This window comes from Oncorhynchus keta, chromosome 19 (genome assembly GCF_023373465.1).
Source record: "Oncorhynchus keta strain PuntledgeMale-10-30-2019 chromosome 19, Oket_V2, whole genome shotgun sequence".
In the NCBI taxonomy this organism is placed as follows: domain Eukaryota; kingdom Metazoa; phylum Chordata; class Actinopteri; order Salmoniformes; family Salmonidae; genus Oncorhynchus; species Oncorhynchus keta.
This window is the reverse complement of record NC_068439.1, coordinates 81,737,044-81,763,960: the sequence shown is the minus strand read 5'-3', so window position 1 is coordinate 81,763,960 and position 26,917 is coordinate 81,737,044. Positions and strand designations below refer to the sequence as shown.

Here is a 26,917-nt window from a genome sequence, read left to right as displayed (position 1 = left end):
TGCCCTTCTTGACACCAGGCCATCCTCCAAAAGTATTTGCCTCGCTGTGCGTGCAGATGCACTCACACCTGCCTGCTGCCAATTCCTGAGCAAGCTCTGTACTGGTGGTGCCCCGATCCCGCAGCTGAATCGACTTTAGGTGACGATCCTGGCGCTTGCTGGACTTTATAGGGCGCCCTGAAGCCACCTTCACAATAATTGACCCGCTCTCCTTGAAGTTCTTGATGATCCGATAAATCGTTGATTTAGGTGCAATCTTACTGGCAGCAATATCCTTGCCTGTGAAGCCCTTTTTGTGCAAAGCAATGATGACGGCACGTGTTTCCTTGCAGGTAACCATGGTTGACAGAGGAAGAACAATGATTCCAAGCACCACCCTCCTTTTGAAGCTTCCAGTCTGTTATTCGAACTCAATCAGCATGACAGAGAGATCTCCAGCCTTGTCAACACTCACACCTGTGTTAACAAGAGAATCACTGACATGTCAGCTGGTCCTTTTGTGGCAGGGCTGAAATGCAGTGGAATTTTTTGGGGGGGATTAAGTTCATTTGCATGGCAAAGGGGAACATTGCAATTAATTGGAATTTATCTGATCACTCTTCATAACATTCTGGAGTATATGCAAATTGCCATCATACAAACTGAGGCAGCAGACTGAAAATGAATGTGTCATTCTCAAAACATTTGGCCATGACTGTATACATGTCACATCAATTGCAACAATTAATTTTTTTGTAAAAAAACAATTGTCTTGAGTAGAAGAAAAAGAAAGCTTACTTGTGACGTGCTGTAATATTAAAGAATATTGTTCTTGTGGCTTTTATTTTTGTCTCTGTGTCTTTTTCCTTTACCACAGTCTGCCTTCTGTCCTCTTGAGAGTTGGAAAACAGATATTTTGATTTATCTAATCAAATAATCCTAACATACTGCAAGTACTTAATATGCCTGCGAAATGCTCGTTTCAATTGATGTATGTATAAAAGAAAAACGTGAACCAAGGCCTCTTGTATTATTGTTAATCGTGTCGCTATAGCAAAAAGAAAATACACATTGTACAATTCATTATGCCTGTTTTAAAATGATATACTGGTTGATAAGTCTGCTCGACAGGCCAATTCCATTTGGATTCACATTTCTTAACAGAAATATAATTTGCCCAGAGATTCACACAACTACAGACACTCGCACATGGCAGATCTTTCTGTTTGTGGCATGGATAGTCGGCTGCTGAAGGCCAGACTGCAGTTAAAATGGTATTTTAGCTGTAGGTCTACTGTGGTTAATATGGTATTTTAGCTGTAGGTCTACTGCGGTTAATATGGTATTTTAGCTGTAGGTCTACTGTGGTTAATATGGTATTTTAGCTGTAGGGCTACTGTGGTTAATATGGTATTTTAGCTGTAGGTCTACTGTGGTTAATATGGTATTTTAGCTGTAGGTCTACTGCGGTTAATATGGTATTTTAGCTGTAGGTCTACTGCAGTTAATATGGTCTTTAGCAGATGCTGTAAGCCTACTGCAGTTAATATGGTATTTTAGCTGTAGGTCTACTGCGGTTAATATGGTATTTTAGCTGTAGGTCTACTGCAGTTAATATGGTATTTTAGCTGTAGGTCTACTGCAGTTAATATGGTATTTTAGCTGTAGGTCTACTGCAGTTAATATGGTATTTTAGCTGTAGGTCTACTGCGGTTAATATGGTATTTTAGCTGTAGGTCTACTGCAGTTAATATGGTCTTTAGCAGATGCTGTAAGCCTACTGCAGTTAATATGGTATTTTAGCTGTAGGTCTACTGCGGTTAATATGGTATTTTAGCTGTAGGTCTACTGCAGTTAATATGGTATTTTGCAGATGCTTTTATCCAGAACTGTCAACATTGATAGTGACACATATTCAGTAGAGGCCTCTGGCACTAAGAGAGAATATAGTTATACATAAAAGGATTAAACACACCTCTCTGACTATAGGAGTCTTTTCTTACCCGTGCATTTGTTTACAAGTTCCCTCATTTGTTTACAAGTTCCCTCATTTGTTTACAAGTCCCCTCATTTGTTTACAAGTTCCCTCATTTGTTTACAAGTTCCCTCATTTGTTTACAAGTTCCCTCATTTGTTTACAAGTCCCCTCATTTGTTTACAAGTTTCCTCATTTGTTTACAAGTTTCCTCTTACCCAAATGTGTTTTTTAAAGGAGAGGAATCGTGGAAATCAAATTGCAAAAAGGTCTATGTTGTGAGGTGAGCTTTTTGAAGGATGCTTAAATTCAGTGGGACATGCAGGGATATATATATATATATATATATATATATATTTGTTTTAATACAGCGCCAATCATCCTGGGTTAAACTCCTCTCGTCTGACTCTTTCTACGTTGTGAAGGGGGCTTTGAATTCAGCCGGTACGTCACTGTCCAGTTTACAGATAACCTTATAGATGACTTTCTTCCAGGATGGGTCTGAGTCTCTGGCCAGAGAGATGGCAATGTAAAACTCCTGTAGTGTGATCTCAGCCACCTCAAGAAACCTGTCGGGGACCTGTGGATAAAAGGCACAATCAGTTAGATTTCAAAAGGGCAATCTGCAATTCAAACAAAGCCGCCACCATTTTGGATAAAAAAAATATGATGGGTGCTCGAGAAATGTAACCACTTGCAAATGTATAGACAAGAGCTATAGATGCAATGACTGACCATCGCTGAGATCAACATTTATAGCTCTAACCTATACAGACCAAGGACTGTATGATGACATCGGAGTAGGATATGGAACATTTTCTCATATACAATGTAATTCTGTCGCTTTTGTCAGATGTGTTGATGGTAAGGTAAGTTATACATATTTCTTCAGCAGGAAATGAATTCATTTTTTGTGGATCTTTGGCACCCATCTGTTGTTCTAAATGACTTGTGTCATGTGCTCAGGGGCCAGAGAGAGGAGATCACAATGCTTGGGTGAGTAAACAGGCTGGCAGGAGGCTTGTTTAAAGGGAGGGGGCAGAATAAACATTTCAGTCTCTGTTGATGGACTAATGAAAACTATTCTAGTCTCCAACCAGCTTTAGCATAAGCAACAACAACAAAAGTAATGAACTCTCCAACTCTTCCCCTCTGAACGAACGTTGTTCATCAGGCCCAAAATTATTGGCACCCGAGATAAAGATTAGCAACAAAAACTAAACTCAAATACTGAGCGATTTCTAAAACAAGACAAATTTATCTTTTTTTTTAATGCTAATATAAGAGCACAGAAAAAGGTTCACAACAAATGATCTAAAAGCTGGGGGTGAATATTGGTACCCATTGTTTTCAATACCTGCCCTTGCGAGGATAATGGCACGGAGCCTTTTTCCTACTCTGTTTTATGAGATTCTAGAACACATTGGAACGGATCTGAGATCATTCGTCCACACAGAATCTTTCCAGACCCTTGATATTCTTAGTCTGCTCTTACGGACTGTCCTCTTTGATTCAAACCATCGGTTTTCAATGGGGTTCAAGTCCAGTCCAGACTGAGATGGCCGTTGCAAATTTTTTATTTTTGTGGTCAATTAACCATTTCTTTCTGAATTTTTGATGTGTTCTTGGGGTTGTTGTCTTGCTGGAAGATCCACTTGCGGCCAAGTTTCAGTCTTCTAGCAGAGGCAACCATGTTTTGGGCTAAAATATCCTGGCAGTGAGTTAAGTTAATGAAGCTGTTGACCTAAACAAAGGCCCCAGGACCATTGGAAGCAAAATAGCCCCATAACTTCAAAGATCCACTGTGAAATTTGAGGTTATTTTCTGCATCATTCTAGTGTAATATCATCCAACAAGTGTAAAGAAATACCTGGAGTTGGCCAAACGGCATTGGCCCTTGGATTGGAACCAGTGTTATTGTCAGATGACAATAGAGCTCTTTGGTCACGCACATCAAGTGGTTGGTTGTGTTGTTGAAAGAATGATGCACTTAAAGAAAATAACCCCATGCCTACTGTAAAATACCCATAGGGAAAAAAAGTACTACTGTTTTTGTTTGCACAAAAAAACACTAGTGTTTACTCTATAGTGTTGTTGTTGATACGATCGTAGTATACGTAGTATTTTTGTGTAGTAGTGCAGTACTGCAGTAGACTAGTATTTACTGTATTTTTTTGCAAACATTACTGCAGTAGCCTGTAGTATTTACAATTGTATTTCTGTTGTATCTTACTTATCTACTTTTCATATGAGGTTTTGTCCTTGAGGAAATCAACTGGAGAAATATTAAGAGCAAATTGTCCAAAACCTATACGTTGGGCTGGGGGTCTAAAACAGCTCAGTTCATAGGGTTGTCCCTTTTCTCTGACCTGTTGGAAACACAAAATACTATATAGACTATACTTGGCATGCAGGTTTCTCACTCATGGGTGGCACAAATTGGGATATGGGGGTGGGGAATGGGCAGGGCATATGCAAATTAATATTAGCATATCGATACAATTTGCACAGTAATACTACCAAATGCTATATAGTAAGCACTACATGATCGAGGTATACTAATGTGTGGAGTATAATATTTTACAGTATACTACACAATTATACAGTAAGCACTACATGATCAAGGGAAACTAGAGTAGTATAGTAATACTACAGAATACAATATAATTCTATAGTAAGTACAAGAGTATTTATAGTAAACTGTAGTATTTTTTTAAATGTGGGTATGGTGGTGGTCTTTGATGTTATGGGGCTACTTTGATTTGGGGACCCCTTTGTGGCTTCAAAACAACCTCCACAACGCATCTTTATAAACAAACAGAAGTGTTTTGTTTTTGGTTTATTTGTGTGTTCACCAACTCACCATACTGCAATGATCTTTGTAGATGTGTACAGGTATAACACTCAAACAAAAATCTGTGTTTAGACTTCCACTAAAATACAGTACACTACATGGCCAAAAGTATGTGGACACCTGCTCGTCAAACATATTCCGAAATCATGGGCATTAATATAGAGTTGGTCTCCCCTTTGCTGCTATAACAGCCTCCACTCTTCTGGGAAGGCTTTCCACTAGATGTTGGAACATTGCTGCTATAACAGCCTCCACTCTTCTGGGAAGGCTTTCCACTAGATGTTGGAACATTGCTGCTATAACAGCCTCCACTCTTCTGGGAAGGCTTTCCACTAGATGTTGGAACATTGCTGCTATAACAGCCTCCACTCTTCTGGGAAGGCTTTCCACTAGATGTTGGAACATTGCTGCAGGGACTTGCTTCCATTCAGCCACAAGAGTATTGGTGAGGTTAGGGACTGGCTCGCAGTCGGTGTTCCAATTCATCCCAAAGGTATTCGACTGGCTTGAGGTCAGGGCACCGTGCAGGCTAGTCAAGTTCTTCCACACCAATCTTGACAAACCATTTCTGTATGGACCTCGCTTTATACACGGGGGAATTTTCAAGCTGAAACAGGAAAGGGCCTCAAACTGTTACCATAAAGTTGATAACACAGAATCATCTAGAATGTCATTGTATGCTGTAGTGTTAAGATTTTCATTCACTGGAATTAAGGGGTCCGAACCATGAAAAACAGCCCCAGACCATTATAACTCCTCCACCAAACTTTACAGTTGGCACTATGCATTGGTGCAGGTAGTGTTCTCCTGGAATCCGTCAAACCCAGATTCGTCTGTCGGACTGCCAGATGGTGAAGCGTGATTCATCACTGCACCAGAATCCAATGGCGGCGAGCTTCACACTACTCCTGCCGACGCTTGGCATTGTCTATGGTGAACTTTAGCTTGCGTGGCTAATGGAAACCAATTTCATGAAGCTTCCGACGAACCGTTCTAGTGCTGACGTTGCTTCCAGAGGCAGTTTGGAACTTGGTAGTGAGTGTTGCAATCCAGGACAGATTATTTTTTACGCGCTTCAGCACTTGGTTGTCCCGTTCTGTGAGTTTTGGTGGCCTACCACTTTGCGGCTGAGCCGTTGTTAATCCTAGACGTTTCCACTTCACAGTAACAGCACTTACAGTTGACCGGGGCAGCTCTAGCAGGGCAGAAATTTGACATGACGATGCCACATTTTAAAGTCACTGAGCTCTTCAGTAAGGCTATTCTGCTGCCAGTGTTTGTCTATGGAGATTGCATGGCGGTGTGCTTGATTATATACACCTGTCAGCAACGGGTGTGGCTTAAATAGCCCGAATCCACAAATTTGAAGGTGTGTTCACATAGTGCTGTGTATCAGTTGTACATGTAGACTTCCACTAGCACACCTGTTGTACATGTAGACTAACACACCTGTTGTACATGTAGACTTCCACTAGCACACCTGTTGTACATGTAGACTAACACACCTGTTGTACATGTAGACTTCCACTAGCACACCTGTTGTACATGTAGACTAACACACCTGGTGTACATGTAGACTAACACACCTGGTGTACATGTAGACTAACACACCTGTTGTACATGTAGACTAACACACCTGTTGTACATGTAGACTAACACACCTGTTGTACATGTAGACTAGCACACCTGTTGTACATGTAGACTAACACGCCTGTTGTACATGTAGACTAATACTAACACACCTGTTGTACATGTAGACTTCCACTAGCACACCTGTTGTACATGTAGACTTCCACTAGCACACCTGTTGTACATGTAGACTTCCACTAGCACACCTGTTGTACATGTAGACTTCCACTAGCACACCTGTTGTACATGTAGACTTCCACTAACACACCTGTTGTACATGTAGACTTCCACTAACACACCTGTTGTACATGTAGACTTCCACTAACACACCTGTTGTACATGCAGACTTCCACACCTGTTGTACATGTAGACTAACACACCTGTTGTACATGTAGACTTCCACTAACACACCTGTTGTACATGCAGACTTCCACTAGCACACCTGTTGTACATGTAGACTTCCACTAACACACATGTTGTACATGTAGACTTCCACTAGCACACCTGTTGTACATGTAGACTTCCACTAACACACCTGTTGTACATGTAGACTTCCACTAGCACACCTGTTGTACATATAGACTTCCACTAGCACACCTGTTGTACATGTAGACTTCCACTAACACACCTGTTGTACATGCAGACTTCCACTAACACACCTGTTGTACATGTAGACTAACACACCTGTTGTACATGTAGACTAACACACCTGTTGTACATGTAGACTAACACACCTGTTGTACATGTAGACTAACACACCTGTTGTACATGTAGACTAACACACCTGTTGTACATGTAGACTAACACACCTGTTGTACATGCAGACTTCCACTAACACACCTGTTGTACATGCAGACTTCCACTAGCACACCTGTTGTACATGTAGACTAGCACACCTGTTGTACATGTAGACTTCCACTAACACACCTGTTGTACATGTAGACTAACACACCTGTTGTACATGTAGACTTCCACTAACACACCTGTTGTACATGTAACTAGCACACCTGTTGTACATGTAGACTAACACACCTGTTGTACATGTAGACTTCCACTAGCACACCTGTTGTACATGTAGACTTCCACTAACACACCTGTTGTACATGTAGACTTCCACTAACACACCTGTTGTACATGTAGACTTCCACTAACACACCTGTTGTACATGTAGACTTCCACTAGCACACCTGTTGTACATGTAGACTTCCACTAGCACACCTGTTGTACATGTAGACTTCCACTAGCACACCTGTTGTACATGTAGACTTCCACTAGCACACCTGTTGTACATGTAGACTTCCACTAGCACACCTGTTGTACATGTAGACTTCCACTAACACACCTGTTGTACATGTAGACTTCCACTAACACACCTGTTGTACATGTAGACTTCCACTAGCACACCTGTTGTACATGTAGACTTCCACTAGCACACCTGTTGTACATGTAGACTTCCACTAACACACCTGTTGTACATGCAGACTTCCACTAACACACCTGTTGTACATGTAGACTAACACACCTGTTGTACATGTAGACTAACACACCTGTTGTACATGTAGACTAACACACCTGTTGTACATGTAGACTAACACACCTGTTGTACATGTAGACTAACACACCTGTTGTACATGCAGACTTCCACTAACACACCTGTTGTACATGCAGACTTCCACTAGCACACCTGTTGTACATGTAGACTAGCACACCTGTTGTACATGTAGACTTCCACTAACACACCTGTTGTACATGTAGACTTCCACACCTGTTGTACATGTCGACTAACACACCTGTTGTACATGTAGACTAACACACCTGTTGTACATGTAGACTAACACACCTGTTGTACATGTAGACTAACACACCTGTTGTACATGTAGACTAACACACCTGTTGTACATGTAGACTTCCACTAACACACCTGTTGTACATGTAACTAACACACCTGTTGTACATGTAGACTTCCACTAGCACACCTGTTGTACATGTAGACTTCCACTAACACACCTGTTGTACATGTAGACTTCCACTAACACACCTGTTGTACATGTAGACTTCCACTAGCACACCTGTTGTACATGTAGACTTCCACTAGCACACCTGTTGTACATGTAGACTTCCACTAGCACACCTGTTGTACATGTAGACTTCCACTAACACGCCTGTTGTACATGTAGACTTCCCCTAGCACACCTGTTGTACATGTAGACTTCCACTAACACACCTGTTGTACATGTAGACTTCCACTAACACACCTGTTGTACATGTAGACTTCCACTAACACACCTGTTGTACATGTAGACTAACACACCTGTTGTACATGTAGACTAACACACCTGTTGTACATGTAGACTAACACTAGCACACCTGTTGTACATGTAGACTTCCACTAACACACCTGTTGTACATGTAGACTTCCACTAACACGCCTGTTGTACATGTAGACTTCCCCTAGCACACCTGTTGTACATGTAGACTTCCACTAACACACCTGTTGTACATGTAGACTTCCACTAACACACCTGTTGTACATGTAGACTAACACACCTGTTGTACATGTAGACTAACACACCTGTTGTACATGTAGACTTCCACTAGCACACCTGTTGTACATGTAGACTTCCACTAACACACCTGTTGTACATGTAGACTTCCACTAGCACACCTGTTGTACATGTAGACTTCCACTAACACACCTGTTGTACATGTAGACTTCCACTAGCACACCTGTTGTACATGTAGACTTCCACTAACACACCTGTTGTACATGTAGACTTCCACTAACACACCTGTTGTACATGTAGACTTCCACTTACACGCCTGTTGTACATGTAGACTTCCACTAACACGCCTGTTGTACATGTAGACTTCCACTAACACACCTGTTGTACATGTAGACTTCCACTTACACACCTGTTGTACATGTAGACTTCCACTAACACGCCTGTTGTACATGTAGACTTCCACTAGCACACCTGTTGTACATGTAGACTTCCACTAGCACACCTGTTGTACATGTAGACTTCCACTAGCACACCTGTTGTACATGTAGACTAACACACCTGTTGTACATGTAGACTTCCACTAGCACACCTGTTGTACATGTAGACTTCCACTAGCACACCTGTTGTACATGTAGACTAACACACCTGTTGTACATGTAGACTAACACACCTGTTGTACATGTAGACTTCCACTAACACACCTGTTGTACATGTAGACTTCCACTAACACACCTGTTGTACATGTAGACTTCCACTAACACGCCTGTTGTACATGTAGACTTCCACTAGCACACCTGTTGTACATGTAGACTTCCACTAGCACACCTGTTGTACATGTAGACTTCCACTAGCACACCTGTTGTACATGTAGACTAACACACCTGTTGTACATGTAGACTTCCACTAGCACACCTGTTGTACATGTAGACTTCCACTAGCACACCTGTTGTACATGTAGACTAACACACCTGTTGTACATGTAGACTAACACACCTGTTGTACATGTAGACTAACACACCTGTTGTACATGTAGACTTCCACTAACACACCTGTTGTACATGTAGACTTCCACTAACACACCTGTTGTACATGTAGACTTCCCCTAGCACACCTGTTGTACATGTAGACTTCCACTAACACACCTGTTGTACATGTAGACTTCCACTAACACACCTGTTGTACATGTAGACTTCCACTAACACACCTGTTGTACATGTAGACTTCCACTAACACACCTGTTGTACATGTAGACTTCCACTAACACACCTGTTGTACATGTAGACTAACACACCTGTTGTACATGTAGACTAACACACCTGTTGTACATGTAGACTAACACACCTGTTGTACATGTAGACTTCCACTAACGCACCTGTTGTACATGTAGACTAACACACCTGTTGTACATGTAGACTTCCACTAACACACCTGTTGTACATGTAGACTTCCACTAACACACCTGTTGTACATGTAGACTAACACACCTGTTGTACATGTAGACTAACACACCTGTTGTACATGTAGACTAACACACCTGTTGTACATGTAGACTTCCACTAACACACCTGTTGTACATGTAGACTAACACACCTGTTGTACATGTAGACTAACACACCTGTTGTACATGTAGACTTCCACTAACACACCTGTTGTACATGCCAACCACCCATAAACAATGTATGATGCATACTATTTTATCCTTTGGCTGTCTGATCCACCTGAGCAAACTTTAGATGTATTTATTGGTGAAGATCTGCATTATAAATACATTAGAGAGGTGAAGGTGTGAGCAGCACAATGAATACGAGCTTCTTACCACCATCCTGGTCTTACATTCTGTTCCGCTATAGATGATTTTTTTTTTTAAATTCAGTGTAAATCCACTTAGCAAAAACAGAATGAAAACACTCTAGATCAGGATGGTCATACGAGGCTAAATGACGACACGAGCGAGATTCTCTTTGAATACACAAACGAGATGTTTTAGCCTACCTGAAAGTCATTGGCCTTGTTGTAGTGCATGTTGAGGGCTCTGAAGAGCTCCGAGTCTCTGCTCACTGCTACGTCCCTCACACTGTTAACTCCCTCCACTCGGGCCTGGCGGGCAAACTTCTCCATCTGAATATAGTAGAACTCTCTGAAGTTACTGAACCATTTGATCAGCTGGGACGTGATACACCGAGTGAGCTGTATGGGGACGCAAAGAAACAAACAGTAAGTACATTCTAAGTTATTCATGCTTTTTGTTATTTCATTTTGTAGCATTTTATTTAGTTGGTTTGTGTGTTGGGTCATCCCACTCTCTTTGTCATTAAATCATGTATGAACTATTTGAATAAAAGCAAATTGCCCACAGTTATGTGTTCAGTGATTGTTTTCAATTAAGGGATTTTATCTCAACATCGGTTTGCCCATTCAGGCATTCACTCTACCAGTAGAACACACCATAGGATAGGTCCTTCACTCTACCAGTAGAACACGCCATAGGATAGGTCCTTCACTCTACCAGTAGAACACACCATAGGATAGATCCTTCACTCTACCAGTAGAACACGCCATAGGATAGGTCCTTCACTCTACCAGTAGAACACGCCATAGGATAGGTCCTTCACTCTACCAGTAGAACACGCCATAGGATAGGTCCTTCACTCTACCAGTAGAACACGCCATAGGATAGGTCCTTCACTCTACCAGTAGAACACGCCATAGGATAGGTCCTTCACCCTACCAGTAGAACACACCATAGGATAGGTCATTCACTCTACCAGTAGAACACGCCATAGGATAGATCCTTCACCCTACCAGTAGAACACACCATAGGATAGATCCTTCACTCTACCAGTAGAACACGCCATAAGATAGATCCTTCACTCTACCAGTAGAACACGCCATAGGATAGGTCCTTCACTCTACCAGTAGAACACACCATAGGATAGATCCTTCACTCTACCAGTAGAACACGCCATAGGATAGGTCCTTCACTCTACCAGTAGAACACACCATAGGATAGATCCTTCACTCTACCAGTAGAACACGCCATAGGATAGGTCCTTCACTCTACCAGTAGAACACACCATAGGATAGATCCTTCACTCTACCAGTAGAACACCAGTAGAACACACCATAGGATAGATCCTTCACTCTACCAGTAGAACACACCATAGGATAGATCCTTCACTCTACCAGTAGAACACACCATAGGATAGATCCTTCACCCTACCAGTAGAACACACCATAGGATAGATCCTTCACTCTACCAGTAGAACACGCCATAGGATAGATCCTTCACTCTACCAGTAGAACACGCCATAGGATAGATCCTTCACTCTACCAGTAGAACACCAGTAGAACACACCATAGGATAGATCCTTCACCCTACCAGTAGGACACACCATAGGATAGATCCTTCACTCTACCAGTAGAACACGCCATAGGATAGATCCTTCACTCTACCAGTAGAACACCAGTAGAACACACCATAGGATAGATCCTTCACTCTACCAGTAGAACACACCATAGGATAGATCCTTCACTCTACCAGTAGAACACACCATAGGATAGATCCTTCACCCTACCAGTAGAACACACCATAGGATAGATCCTTCACTCTACCAGTAGAACACGCCATAGGATAGATCCTTCACTCTACCAGTAGAACACCAGTAGAACACGCCATAGGATAGATCCTTCACTCTACCAGTAGAACACCAGTAGAACACGCCATAGGATAGGTCCTTCACTCTACCAGTAGAACACACCATAGGATAGGTCCTTCACTCTACCAGTAGAACACCAGTAGAACACGCCATAGGATAGATCCTTCACTCTACCAGTAGAACACCAGTAGAACACACCATAGGATAGGTCCTTCACTCTACCAGTAGAACACCAGTAGAACACACCATAGGATAGGTCCTTCACTCTACCAGTAGAACACACCATAGGATAGATCCTTCACTCTACCAGTAGAACACCAGTAGAACACGCCATAGGATAGATCCTTCACCCTACCAGTAGAACACCAGTAGAACACACCATAGGATAGATCCTTCACCCTACCAGTAGAACACGCCATAGGATAGGTCCTTCACTCTACCAGTAGAACACACCATAGGATAGATCCTTCACTCTACCAGTAGAACACACCATAGGATAGGTGCTTCACTCTACCAGTAGAACACGCCATAGGATAGATCCTTCACTCTACCAGTAGAACACGCCATAGGATAGATCCTTCACTCTACCAGTAGAACACACCATAGGATAGATCCTTCACTCTACCAGTAGAACACACCATAGGATAGATCCTTCACTCTACCAGTAGAACACGCCATAGGATAGGTCCTTCACTCTACCAGTAGAACACGCCATAGGATAGGTCCTTCACTCTACCAGTAGAACACGCCATAGGATAGGTCCTTCACCCTACCAGTAGAACACACCATAGGATAAGTCCTTCACTCTACCAGTAGAACACCAGTAGAACACACCATAAGATAGATCCTTCACTCTACCAGTAGAACACGCCATAGGATAGGTCCTTCACTCTACCAGTAGAACACACCATAGGATAGGTCCTTCACCCTACCAGTAGAACACACCATAGGATAGATCCTTCACTCTACCAGTAGAACACCAGTAGAACACACCATAGGATAGATCCTTCACTCTACCAGTAGAACACCAGTAGAACACGCCATAGGATAGATCCTTCACCCTACCAGTAGAACACCAGTAGAACACACCATAGGATAGATCCTTCACCCTACCAGTAGAACACGCCATAGGATAGGTCCTTCACTCTACCAGTAGAACACCAGTAGAACACACCATAGGATAGATCCTTCACCCTACCAGTAGAACACGCCATAGGATAGGTCCTTCACTCTACCAGTAGAACACGCCATAGGATAGATCCTTCACTCTACCAGTAGAACACACCATAGGATAGGTGCTTCACTCTACCAGTAGAACACGCCATAGGATAGATCCTTCACTCTACCAGTAGAACACGCCATAGGATAGATCCTTCACTCTACCAGTAGAACACGCCATAGGATAGATCCTTCACTCTACCAGTAGAACACGCCATAGGATAGATCCTTCACTCTACCAGTAGAACACACCATAGGATAGATCCTTCACTCTACCAGTAGAACACGCCATAGGATAGGTCCTTCACTCTACCAGTAGAACACGCCATAGGATAGGTCCTTCACTCTACCAGTAGAACACCAGTAGAACACGCCATAGGATAGGTCCTTCACTCTACCAGTAGAACACGCCATAGGATAGATCCTTCACCCTACCAGTAGAACACGCCATAGGATAGGTCCTTCACTCTACCAGTAGAACACGCCATAGGATAGATCCTTCACTCTACCAGTAGAACACACCATAGGATAGGTGCTTCACTCTACCAGTAGAACACGCCATAGGATAGATCCTTCACTCTACCAGTAGAACACGCCATAGGATAGATCCTTCACTCTACCAGTAGAACACACCATAGGATAGATCCTTCACTCTACCAGTAGAACACACCATAGGATAGATCCTTCACTCTACCAGTAGAACACGCCATAGGATAGGTCCTTCACTCTACCAGTAGAACACGCCATAGGATAGGTCCTTCACTCTACCAGTAGAACACGCCATAGGATAGATCCTTCACTCTACCAGTAGAACACCAGTAGAACACGCCATAGGATAGGTCCTTCACTCTACCAGTAGAACACACCATAGGATAGGTCCTTCACTCTACCAGTAGAACACCAGTAGAACACGCCATAGGATAGGTCCTTTACTCTACCAGTAGAACACGCTATAGGATAGGTCCTTCACTCTACCAGTAGAACACGCCATAGGATAGGTCATTCTTTAACAAGATACTTTTTTAATACCTGGACATCGGAGAAAAAGGTTTTGAGTACGTTGGAACTCGGGTAGCGAGTGTAGAAGAACATCAACTTGGCTTTCTTCAGGTGCTCTGTGGTCAGACCCTCCTACATGTCAGGTTATGGAGTTTACACATTCAGGTGCTCTGTGGTCAGACCCTCCTACATGTCAGGTTATGGAGTTAACACATTCAGGTGCTCTGTGGTCAGACCCTCCTACATGTCAGGTTATGGAGTTACCACATTCAGGTGCTCTGTGGTCAGACCCTCCTACATGTCAGGTTATGGAGTTTACACATTCAGGTGCTCTGTGGTCAGACCCTCCTACATGTCAGGTTATGGAGTTACCACATTCAGGTGCTCTGGTCAGACCCTCCTACATGTCAGGTTATGGAGTTACCACATTCAGGTGCTCTGTGGTCAGACCCTCCTACATGGCAGGTTATGAATTTGGGGCTCCCGAGTTGCACAGTGGTCGAAGACACTGCATCTCAGTGCAAGAGGCATCACTACAGTCCCTGGTTCAAATCCAGGATGTATCCCATCCGGCTGTGATTGGGAGTCCCATAGGGCGGCGCACAATTGGCCCAGCGTTGGCCGGGATAGGCCATCATTGTAAATAAAAATTTGTTCTTAACTGGCTTGCCTAGTTAAAGAAAGGTTACATTTTAAAAATGGGGGCGGGGTGGAGAGGGGTGTGGTCAGACCATGTCAGGTTACGTAGCTAACACAATGTACTCGAACCATGCATACATCAGAATATGAATGGATGAAAATATATTGTATTCCTAGAGTGAATCATGTCCTGTTCCCTTTGATTGTTTTCCATCACAAAATAGGTTTTCACTATATTGCTACACTTCATTATAGCCTAAGCATAGACTTCCTTTGAAAACAAGCTTCGGTTCCGGAATCCTGACACATCTTAAGACAGATATTATTTTTTACATCAATGTTTTTCTCTGTTCTGCAATCATTAGACTACACTCAGATAGTAGAAGCAATTTCCTTAGGAGTAGAGATCACAAGATCAAAAGGGCAAATTCTCCTTGAAATGCATCCTACCACAGCTACTAATGCTCCCCCAAGCCTCATAGATATTGTTCTCCTGGAAAAGACAGGAGAACATTGGATACTTGTTTATGGACTGTCCTTGTGGGCAGAGGAAGGTTATTATTGTGAGACACTTAGCTAAACCTCAAAGACAGGCAGAAGCTTTCTTAGACACGGTATTATTGATATGAGTTGTACTACTGTATATAAGAAGCCAATTGCCTCACTAAAGAAAGCCTACCAAAGAATCTCTTGGTGGAAATGCCATGCATTTGAAAAACACAGTTCAGGCTTGACCACAACATATAACACTCATTTTACTGATTCATTGACTAACTAATATTACTGACTAACTAATATTACTGACTATAACTCAAACATTACTGATTAACTAATATTACCGAAGCACAGCCGCGAGCTGCCCAGTGACACGAGCCTAGACCAGACGAGCTAAATCAATTCTATGCTCGCGTTGAGGCAAGCAACACTGAGGCATGCATGAGAGCATCAGCTGTTCCAGACGACCGTGTGAACATGCTCTCCGAAGCCAACGTGAGTAAGACCTTTAAACAGGTCAACATTCACAAGGCTGCGGGGCCAGACGGATTACCAGGCCGTGCGCTCTGGGCATGTGCTGACCAACTGGCAGGTGTCTTCACTGACATTTTCAACATGTCCCTGATTTAGTCTGTAAAACCAACATGTTTCAAGCAGACCACCATAGTCCCTGTGCCCAAGAACACAAAGGCAACCTGCCTAAATGACTACAGACCCGTAGCACTCACGTCTGTAGCCATGAAGTGCTTTGAAAGGTTGGTAATGGCTCACATCAACACCATTATCCCAGAAACCCTAGACCCACTCCAATTTGCATACCGCCCAAACAGATCTACAGATGATGCAATCTCTATTGCACTCCACACTGCCCTTTCACACCCTGATAAAAGGAACACTTATGTGAGAATGCTTTTCATTGACTACAGCTCAGGGTTCAACACCATAGTGCCCACAAAGCTCATCATTAAGCTAAGGACCCTGGGACTAAACACCTCCCTCTGCAACTGGATCCTGGACTTCCGGACGGTAGTAACACATCTGCCACGCTGATCCTCAACACTGGAGCACCCCAGGGGTGCGTGCTCAGTCCCTTCCTGTACTTCCTGTTCACCCACAACTGCATGGCCAGGCATGACTCCAACACCATCATTACGTTTTCAGATGACACAACTGTGGTAGGCCTGATCAGCGACGAGACAGTCAATAGGGAGGAAGTCAGAGACCTGGCCAGGTGGTGCCAGAATAACAACCTATCCCTCAATGTAACCAAGACTAAGGAGATTATTATGGACTGCAGGAAAAGGAGGACCGAGCACGCCCCCATTCTCATCGACAGGGCTGTAGTGGAGCAGATTGAGAGCTTCAAGTTCCTCGGTGTCCACATCAACAAACTAGAATGGTCCAAACACACCAAGAGAGTCGTGAAGAGGGCACGACAAAGTCTATTCCCCCCTCAGGAAACTAAAAAGATTTGGCATGGGTCCTGAGATCCTCAAAAGGTTCTACAGCTGCAACATCGAGAGCATCTGGTTGTTGGGCCATTTCACTGTAAGGTCTACTACACCTGTTGTATTCAGCGCACGTGACAAATAAACTTCGATTTGATTTACATATTAGCAGAATCTTTTTAATACCACACAAATTACCAAAATTACAGAGTAGGCCTATGTTTTCATCATTTCATATTGCTCAAATATAAAATCAGTGTGTGTTCCTTGGAATGAAACTGTCCCTGTTTGCAAATAATTCAGATTCAGACAGAGTAGAACCTACCTTTCCACCCCAGACAGAGTAGAACCTACCTTTCCACCCCAGACAGAGTAGGCCTACTGACACAGAAACATGTCAGCTTTAACTGCTGGCTGCTCTTCTTCTGTGGTTTAACCCAATGAGAGGAGGTCACAAGAGTTTCTCTAAAAGCTGTCTGAGTTTAAACATCTTCTATTGTACAGAAAGTGAATCGCTTAATCAATTGATAATGACAGAATTAGATTACTTCCCAAGCAAAGTCCATTTTTTGTCTTCTTGGCTATAGAAGGTTGTAGCTCAGCCTCTTATTTTATTTATTTATTTATTTCACCTTTATTTAACAAGGTAGGCAAGTTTAGAACAAGTTCTCATTTACAATTGCGACCTGGCCAAGATAAAGCATAGCAGTTCGACACAAACAACGACACAGAGTTACACATGGAGTAAAACAAACATACAGTCAATAATACAGTAGAAACAAGTCTATATACGATGTGAGCAAATGAGGTGAGATAAGGGAGGTAAAGGCAACAAAAAAAAGGCCATGGTGGCGAAGTAAATACAATATAGCAAGTAAAACACTGGAATGGTAGATTTGCAGTGGAAGAATGTGCAAATTAGAGATAGAAATAATGGGGTGCAAAGGAGCAAAATAAATAAATAAATTAAATACAGTTGGGAAAGAGGAGCGAATGTCTGAATGTCAAAGAAATGAAACAATGATATCCCCATTTGCATCGGAGTCAAGACTTTCCCAGGTTTTTACAGCTTGTTTCTAGCATAAAGCATCACGGAACAAAACACTTATATATTTTTATTTAATTGTATCTCTATTTAACTTGGCAAGTCAGTTAAGGACAAATTCTTATTTACAATGACAGCCTAGGAACAGTGGGTCTAACTGCCTTGGTCAAGGGCAGAACAACAGATTTCTACCTTGTCAGCTCCGGGATTCGATGTAGCAACCTTCCGGTTACTGGCCCAACACTAACCACTAGGCTACCTGCTGGTTACTGGCCCAACACTCTAACCACTAGGCTACCTGCTGGTTACTGGCCCAACACTCTAACCACTAGGCTACCTGCTGGTTACTGGCCCAACACTCTAACCACTAGGCTACCTGCTGGTTACTGGCCCAACACTCTAACCACTAGGCTACCTGCTGGTTACTGGCCCAACACTCTAACCACTAGGCTACCTGCTGGTTACTGGCCCAACACTCTAACCACTAGGCTACCTGCTGGTTACTGGCCCAACACTCTAACCACTAGGCTACCTGCTGGTTACTGGCCCAACACTAACCACTAGGCTACCTGCTGGTTACTGGCCCACCACTCTAACCACTAGGCTACCTGCTGGTTACTGGCCCAACACTCTAACCACTAGGCTACCTGCTGGTTACTGGCCCAACACTCTAACCACTAGGCTACCTGCTGGTTACTGGCCCAACACTCTAACCACTAGGCTACCTGCTGGTTACTGGCCTAACACTCTAACCAGTAGGCTACCTGCTGGTTACTGGCCTAACACTCTAACCAGTAGGCTACCTGCTGGTTACTGGCCCTAACACTCTAACCACTAGGCTACCTGCTGGTTACTGGCCCAACACTCTAACCACTAGGCTACCTGCTGGTTACTGGCCCAACACTCTAACCACTAGGCTACCTGCTGGTTACTGGCCCAACACTCTAACCACTAGGCTACCTGCTGGTTACTGGCCCAACACTCTAACCACTAGGCTACCTGCTGGTTACTGGCCCAACACTCTAACCACTAGGCTACCTGCTGGTTACTGGCCCAACACTCTAACCACTAGGCTACCTGCTGGTTACTGGCCTAACACTCTAACCAGTAGGCTACCTGCTGGTTACTGGCCCAACACTCTAACCAGTAGGCTACCTGCTGGTTACTGGCCCAACACTCTAACCACTAGGCTACCTGCTGGTTACTGGCCCAACACTCTAACCACTCGGCTACCTGCTGGTTACTGGCCCAACACTTTAACCAGTAGGCTACCTGCTGGTTACTGGCCCAACACTCTAACCACTAGGCTACCTGCTGGTTACTGGCCCAACACTCTAACCACTAGGCTACCTGCCGTTCCCTGATATATCACTTAACTCTGACGAATACATCATGAGCAAGAAACATATTGTTGTTAATAAAATAGATTATAGTAGTAGCAAGCTAATCAAAGTTAACCTCCGGTCCTCCTTTTCATCTTTGCACTCTCCTTCTCAAGCTGAACAGAACATAGGCTAGTCCACGTGCATGTTTTTTTTTTTTTTTTAACTAGGCAAGTCATCAAACATTATTTTCAGGCAGATGCCTTTGACTCTCCTCCTGAAGTGCCACCGTAGCCCTACACAGCACAGCCAATGGTTAAGCTGCATAAAAACTCCACTCTAACAAGCCTATAAAGCCTCCTCTAGACAATATTAAAAAATACTAAACTTTCCTCGAGACTATATTAAAAAAAGACTAAACTCTCCTCTAGACTACATTTAAAAAAAGACTAAACCCTGCTCTAGACTATATTAAAAAATACTAAACCCTCCACTAGACTACATTTAAAAAAAGACTAAACCCTCCTCTAGACTACATCATTTTCTTTACTAAACTCTCCTCTAGACTACATTAAAAAAGACTAAACCCTCCACTAGAGTATATTAAAAGACTAAACCCTCCTCTAGACTACATAAAAAAATACTAGACTACATTAAAAAAATACTAAACCCTCCTCTAGACTACATTTAAAAAGACTATACCCTCCTCTAGACTACATTTAAAAAGACTATACCCTCCTCTAGACTACATTTAAAAAGACTAAACCCTCCACTAGACTACATTAAGACTAAACCCTCCTCTAGACTACATTTAAAAAGACTAAACCCTCCACTAGACTACATTAAAAGACTAAACCCTCCACTAGACTACATTAAAAAAATACTAAACCCTCCTCTAGACTACATTAAAAAAGACTAAACCCTCCTCTAGAATACATTTAAAAGACTAAACCCTGCTCTAGACTACATAAAAAAATACTAAACCCTCCTCTAGACTACATTAAAAAATACTAAACCCTCCACTAGACTACATTAAAAAAATACTAAACCCTCCACTAGACTACATTAAAAAAAAATACTAAACCCTCCTCTAGACTACATTTAAAAAGACTAAACCCTCCTCTAGACTACATTAAAAAAATACTAAACCCTCCACTAGACTACATTAAACAAATACTAAACCCTCCCCTTGACTGAAATTGAAAAAGCATGACCCTCTCCTCCAGGTAACCATTCTGTACATGTTGATTCATCCCTTATGGTAAGAGTAGGGGTGTTAACCTCGGTGTCCCGGCTAAATACCCAATCTGGCCCTCATACCATCATGACCACCATCCCCAGCTTCCAATTGTCTCATTCATCCCCTCTCTTCCCCCTGTAACTCTTCCCCCAGGTTATTACTGTAAAAGAGACGATATGTTTTCAGTCATCTGACCTGACCTGGTAACATTATGGTTAATAAATGACTGATTTCACTGACTATTTTTATTTTACCTTTATTTAACCAGGCAAGTCAGTTAAGAACAAATTCTTATTTTCAATGACGGCCTGGGAACAGTGGGTTAACTGCCTGTTCAGGGGCAGAACGACAGATTTGTACCTTGTTCAGCTCGGGGATTTGAACCTGCAACCTTTCGGTTACTAGTCCAACACTCTAACCACTAGGCTACCTGCTGGTTACTGGCCCAACACTCTAACCACTAGGCTACCTACTGGTTACTAGTCCAACACTCTGACCACTAGGCTACCTGCTGGTGACTGGCCCAACACGCTAACCAGTAGGCTACCTGCTGGTTACTGGTCCAACACTCTAACCACTAGGCTACCTGCTGGTTACTGGCCCAACACTCTAACCACTAGGCTACCTGCTGGTTACTGGCCCAACACTCTAACCACTAGGCTACCTGCTGGTTACTGGCCCAACACTCTAACCACTAGGCTACCTGCTGGTTACTGGCCCAACACTCTAACCACTAGGCTACCTGCTGGTTACTGGCCCAACACTCTAACCACTAGGCTACCTGCCTGGCCCAACACTCTAACCACTAGGTTCCCTGATATATCACTTAACTCTGACGAATACATCATGAGCAAGAAACATATTGTTGTTAATAAAATAGATTATAGTAGTAGCAAGCTAATCAAAGTTAACCTCCGGTCCTCCTTTTCATCTTTGCACTCTCCTTCTCAAGCTGAACAGAACATAGGCTAGTCCACGTGCATGTTTTTTTTTTTTTAACTAGGACTAACCTTTTTAACTAGGCAAGTCATCAAACATTATTTTCAGGCAGATGCCTTTGACTCTCCTCCTGAAGTGCCACCGTAGCCCTACACAGCACAGCCAATGGTTAAGCTGCATAAAAACTCCACTCTAACAAGCCTATAAAGCCTCCTCTAGACAATATTAAAAAATACTAAACTTTCCTCGAGACTATATTAAAAAAAGACTAAACTCTCCTCTAGACTACATTTAAAAAAGACTAAACCCTCCTCTAGACTACATCATTTTCTTTACTAAACTCTCCTCTAGACTACATTAAAAAAGACTAAACCCTCCACTAGAGTATATTAAAAGACTAAACCCTCCTCTAGACTACATTAAAAAAATACTATACCCTCCACTAGACTACATTAAAAAATACTAGACTACATTAAAAAAATACTAAACCCTCCTCTAGACTACATTTAAAAAGACTATACCCTCCTCTAGACTACATTTAAAAAGACTAAACCCTCCACTAGACTACATTTAAAAGACTAAACCCTCCACTAGACTACATTAAAAGACTAAACCCTCCTCTAGACTACATTTAAAAAGACTAAACCCTCCTCTAGACTACATTTAAAAAGACTAAACCCTCCACTAGACTACATTTAAAAGACTAAACCCTCCTCTAGACTACATTTAAAAAGACTAAACCCTCCTCTAGAATACATTTAAAAAGACTAAACTCTCCTCTAGACTACATTTAAAAAAATACTAAACCCTGCCCTAGACTACATTTAAAAAGACTAAACCCTCCTCTAGACTACATTTAAAAAGACTAAACCCTCCTCTAGACTACATTAAAAAAATACTAAACCCTCCTCTAGACTACATTAAAAAATACTAAACCCTCCACTAGACTACATTAAAAAAAATACTAAACCCTCCACTAGACTACATTAAAAAATACTAAACCCTCCTCTAGACTACATTTAAAAAGACTAAACCCTCCTCTAGACTACATTAAAAAAATACTAAACCCTCCACTAGACTACATTAAACAAATACTAAACCCTCCCCTTGACTGAAATTGAAAAAGCATGACCCTCTCCTCCAGGTAACCATTCTGTACATGTTGATTCATCCCTTATGGTAAGAGTAGGGGTGTTAACCTCGGTGTCCCGGCTAAATACCCAATCTGGCCCTCATACCATCATGACCACCATCCCCAGCTTCCAATTGTCTCATTCATCCCCTCTCTTCCCCCTGTAACTCTTCCCCAGGTTATTACTGTAAAAGAGACGATATGTTTTCAGTCATCTGACCTGACCTGGTAACATTATGGTTAATAAATGACTGATTTCACTGACTATTTTTATTTTACCTTTATTTAACCAGGCAAGTCAGTTAAGAACAAATTCTTATTTTCAATGACGGCCTGGGAACAGTGGGTTAACTGCCTGTTCAGGGGCAGAACGACAGATTTGTACCTTGTTCAGCTCGGGGATTTGAACCTGCAACCTTTCGGTTACTAGTCCAACGCTCTAACCACTAGGCTACCCTGCCGCCCCAATAATATCACAGATTCACTGGCTTCACTCAATATAAAGTATATGGTAGTATTCTATAGTTAAACACCGTTTCTCCCACTTGCCCGTCAACCCCACCTCATTTCCTTTCTGTCTGAATAACACGTGGAAAAACACCTTCAATAAAGAAGAAGAGAACGCTCTTGTAAAAGGATACATTCAGCACATACGAGGTCCTTTTCACCATACTCCGAAAGCTACCACAGTCCATCTTGATGTGAGGGAGACTGTCCAGAAGCACATGATGCCCTGTGGTCATGGGTTGGTTAACCTGAGGACTCCCGGGTGGCCTGGAGGTCACCCTGGACCTCACTATGACCGGATCCCACGGTAAGTCAACTATCTCTGGGGTAGGCAGACCCATGGTACTGGGTCTACACTGGAGCCCTCCGAAGGTATTGTGATGGGAGCTGTCGTGTTTCAGGTTGTCCAGTACTTTGTGGCTTTCCTGTAGAGCAGTGGGGTGGTTGTATAGGAATGGAGGCTGGTGGAAATGGAGAGGCCTTTTCACTGTTAGGTTTAGAGAACATGGGCGAGTCATTGAAGCAGGCTTTTGAACAACCAGAGATAGAGCCTCGGTTTGAATCTCTGGTAGTTGTTGGGCCATACCACTCTCGGAACATGGGGGGAGTCGTGACATGCTGTCGACATGGGTGGATGTTGACGCCGGCTCGGGAGAGCTGAGGAACGCGGTCTCATCGTCTGTTTCCACCATTCCACCATCCTCGACGTGTAGCTGTGGTGACTTGACGAAAGCATATGATATGTTTTTGAAAATTGAGTCAACGCTCGAGTTTACAGCTCTGGAGAGTTCGTACTTGAGAATGTCTGCCAGGAGTTTGTCTTCGTTGTCTGGGTTCGAGTGAAGGTAGTCAGTTTGCTTGTTATTCATCCATCCCAGATTACCTTTATCTAAAGGCGTCTTATTGTTAAACTCACTGTAAGGGTCCAAGAACACCTCACCAGGAGATGTCTTTGTCTCCACATATTCTTTGTTCCAAGTACTATGGTGGTCATCCTCTTCAGACTCATTAGTTTGATTCTCGTAGACCTGGATGAACCTGGCCTGGAGTTGACCCAGGAGCCTCTGCATGGTCTGAAGCTGCTTCCTCAATGTATGTCCATCGTCCGTACTCTTCCCGCTAACACCCCCCGTCCCAGGGAGGTCCTGGTGCCGCGGCACCCTCTGTTTCCTCTTGTTTTCCAACATCTCACTCTGAAGGTGACTGGTTGGAGTGGTCTCCCCTTCACCAAACCCTTCACCTGTGAAATAAACACTGAGAGGAGAGCCTGCCATGCCTCTGATGATGTTCTCCACTCTGGCACGCTTGGCCCGGTGTCTGTCAACCAGCTCCAGCATCCAGTCCTGGGTCAACCCGGCCTCATTGGGTCTGAATCTAGTGGGACTGGCCCCGGTGGATGCCTGGCTGGCCGGAGACAGAGGTGCCATGGTGGTACCGCTGCTGTGGTGGTCCACCTGGTTAAGATTCGTCAAGGCAGAGCTGGACATGGGAGTGTCTGTGGGGTAATATGCAGTGGTGCTCTCCTGCAGGTTTTTTTTACTCTCTACGGTTGTCTGTAGGAGCGTAGAGGTAAGGGATCCACCACTTGACTGAGAGTAGGACTGAGGGGAGGAGGAGTTGTATGTGTTGTTGTGTGGAAAGGAGGGAGGATTCTCTGTCCTGTCCTCTGGGTAGGTGCTGCTGGAGGAATGATGCATGTTGTGGTCCAAAAGGCTCGGCTCCATGCTTCATGTAAAATAAACGTACATAACCACAAATATAGTTTACAGGAAAAACAGGTCTTTAGAAAGCATTTTTACAGTAGCAACTGTTGTAATAAAAATTTTTTTTTTTTTAAACAATATTGCAGTATTGATGGAAAAAACATCAATACTGCAAAATGTTATTTCCCCCAGAAAACTTCATATAATTTTAATGACAAAACAAAACTATATTTACCGACAGTATATTTAACACTATATTTAACAGATTAACTAAAATAGTGTATTTGTGATTAAAACTATAAAAATGTTGCCATTGGTAATAAATATGAAATACTGTATTTTACTGGCAGTTTGAAAGTTCTACGTTTTGTGAAGTCATCTACGAGACAACAATATCTGTATGTATTCATAGTGTGCAGCAATGATGCAGAAGCAGACAATATTACTCACATTTTACCTCAAAAGATTGTTAAGGTAATGTCTATGCTTGAATTATGCAAATATGCATCCTGTAGAAGCACAATTAAAATCAACATTTTTTTAAAGAAAACTGTTCACTGAAATGACTGACACTAGCCTTTTCTTTATATATAAAATGCTCCCTATATCAAAGTAGCAGCAGACAAGTTAAGACCCAAACGAGAATATCTGTTATTAATTTGATCAAATCCAAATCACACTATTTATTTGAATAAAATAACATGTTACTTTAAATGAGCATACTCTATGTTGAGAAGATTTTGTTGCAGCCTAGTGCCTACTTTTCACGTGTTTACTTCCAAAAACCCGACAACAACAAAAAAAGGATGCCTGCCTACCAGTTGCTCTGAGTGAATGTTGGCGTCCAGTAGCTGTCCAGAGACGAGAGCTGAAATGATGCGTGCCACAGGGGAGAAGAGTTATTTTAACTGGGTTACTGTATTTCATCCACAATCAATCCACACGAGGAGGGGGCGTGGCACCCTATAATTAAATCAACCTCATATAAATTAGCACGTACCATTACTGCCCCCGTGGGAACTGGATGAAAGACAAAAGCATCCGACATTTTTTGGAAAATGTTTATTTTGGATGTAGAAAGTATGTAAGTGAGGTTCTTATTCTTGTTTCCCCACCCCACCATTTTACACACACGCATTTTGTCTTCATACATTGGTCACATAAAAACCCAAGACGATTGAATTAATAAGCCTCTAAAGCAATTAAAACCGTATTTAAAGTTGTGTTAAATATTTTAGCGAACAAAAGGAAGCCTAAACTTCTGGACTGTCTGTAGTTGTACATCATTTAATTGGTATGAGCTATCTCCCCTATCATAAAAACGACATTGGTTTGTCCCTCGTTCTTTCCTGTCGGGGCAGTCGGCAGCAGTCATAGCGAGATGATATCCATCTTTTGTCAAATGAACGTCAAAAATAGACAGTTTTACCTAACCCAATGATTCTAAACTGCCACGTCAATTATCTTAATAACACACTGCGTAAATGCTTCTTAGTCCGCTGCTACGAAAAGTAAAATCTGATTTTCATTTGACAAAAGGTGGATCCCTTCTAGTCGTGACCCGCGGTACCGCCCCTACTACCATCCCAGGTGTTCTGAACTTCCGTACTGCTCCCTATGGTCGTTTTGACAC

The 26,917-nt window shown here is 42.7% G+C and overlaps 1 protein-coding gene across 6 annotated transcripts; it reads right to left on the bottom strand.

Moving 5' to 3' along the window:
- Window positions 1-940: 940 nt before the first annotated feature.
- Window positions 941-26,210, bottom strand: LOC118373640 (prospero homeobox protein 1-like). Of its 6 annotated transcripts, none has more exons than XM_052471497.1 (6): window positions 26,103-26,210; window positions 25,735-25,793; window positions 23,716-25,306; window positions 14,845-14,946; window positions 10,934-11,128; window positions 941-2,534 (listed from the first exon to the last, which is right to left on the bottom strand). In XM_052471497.1, the coding sequence occupies exons 3-6, from the start codon at window positions 25,303-25,305 to the stop codon at window positions 2,367-2,369; spliced, it is 2,055 nt and encodes a 684-aa protein (XP_052327457.1). In that variant the 5' UTR covers window position 25,306; window positions 25,735-25,793; window positions 26,103-26,210; the 3' UTR covers window positions 941-2,366. The 6 variants fall into 6 exon arrangements, 2 of the variants coding, with proteins under 2 accessions (XP_052327457.1, XP_052327458.1); XR_008071719.1 differs by lacking the exon at window positions 941-2,534 and adding an exon at window positions 8,583-8,773 and having other exon boundaries at window positions 10,283-11,128; XR_008071720.1 differs by lacking the exon at window positions 941-2,534 and adding an exon at window positions 8,583-8,723 and having other exon boundaries at window positions 10,370-11,128.
- Between the last annotated feature and the right edge of the window lie 707 nt (window positions 26,211-26,917).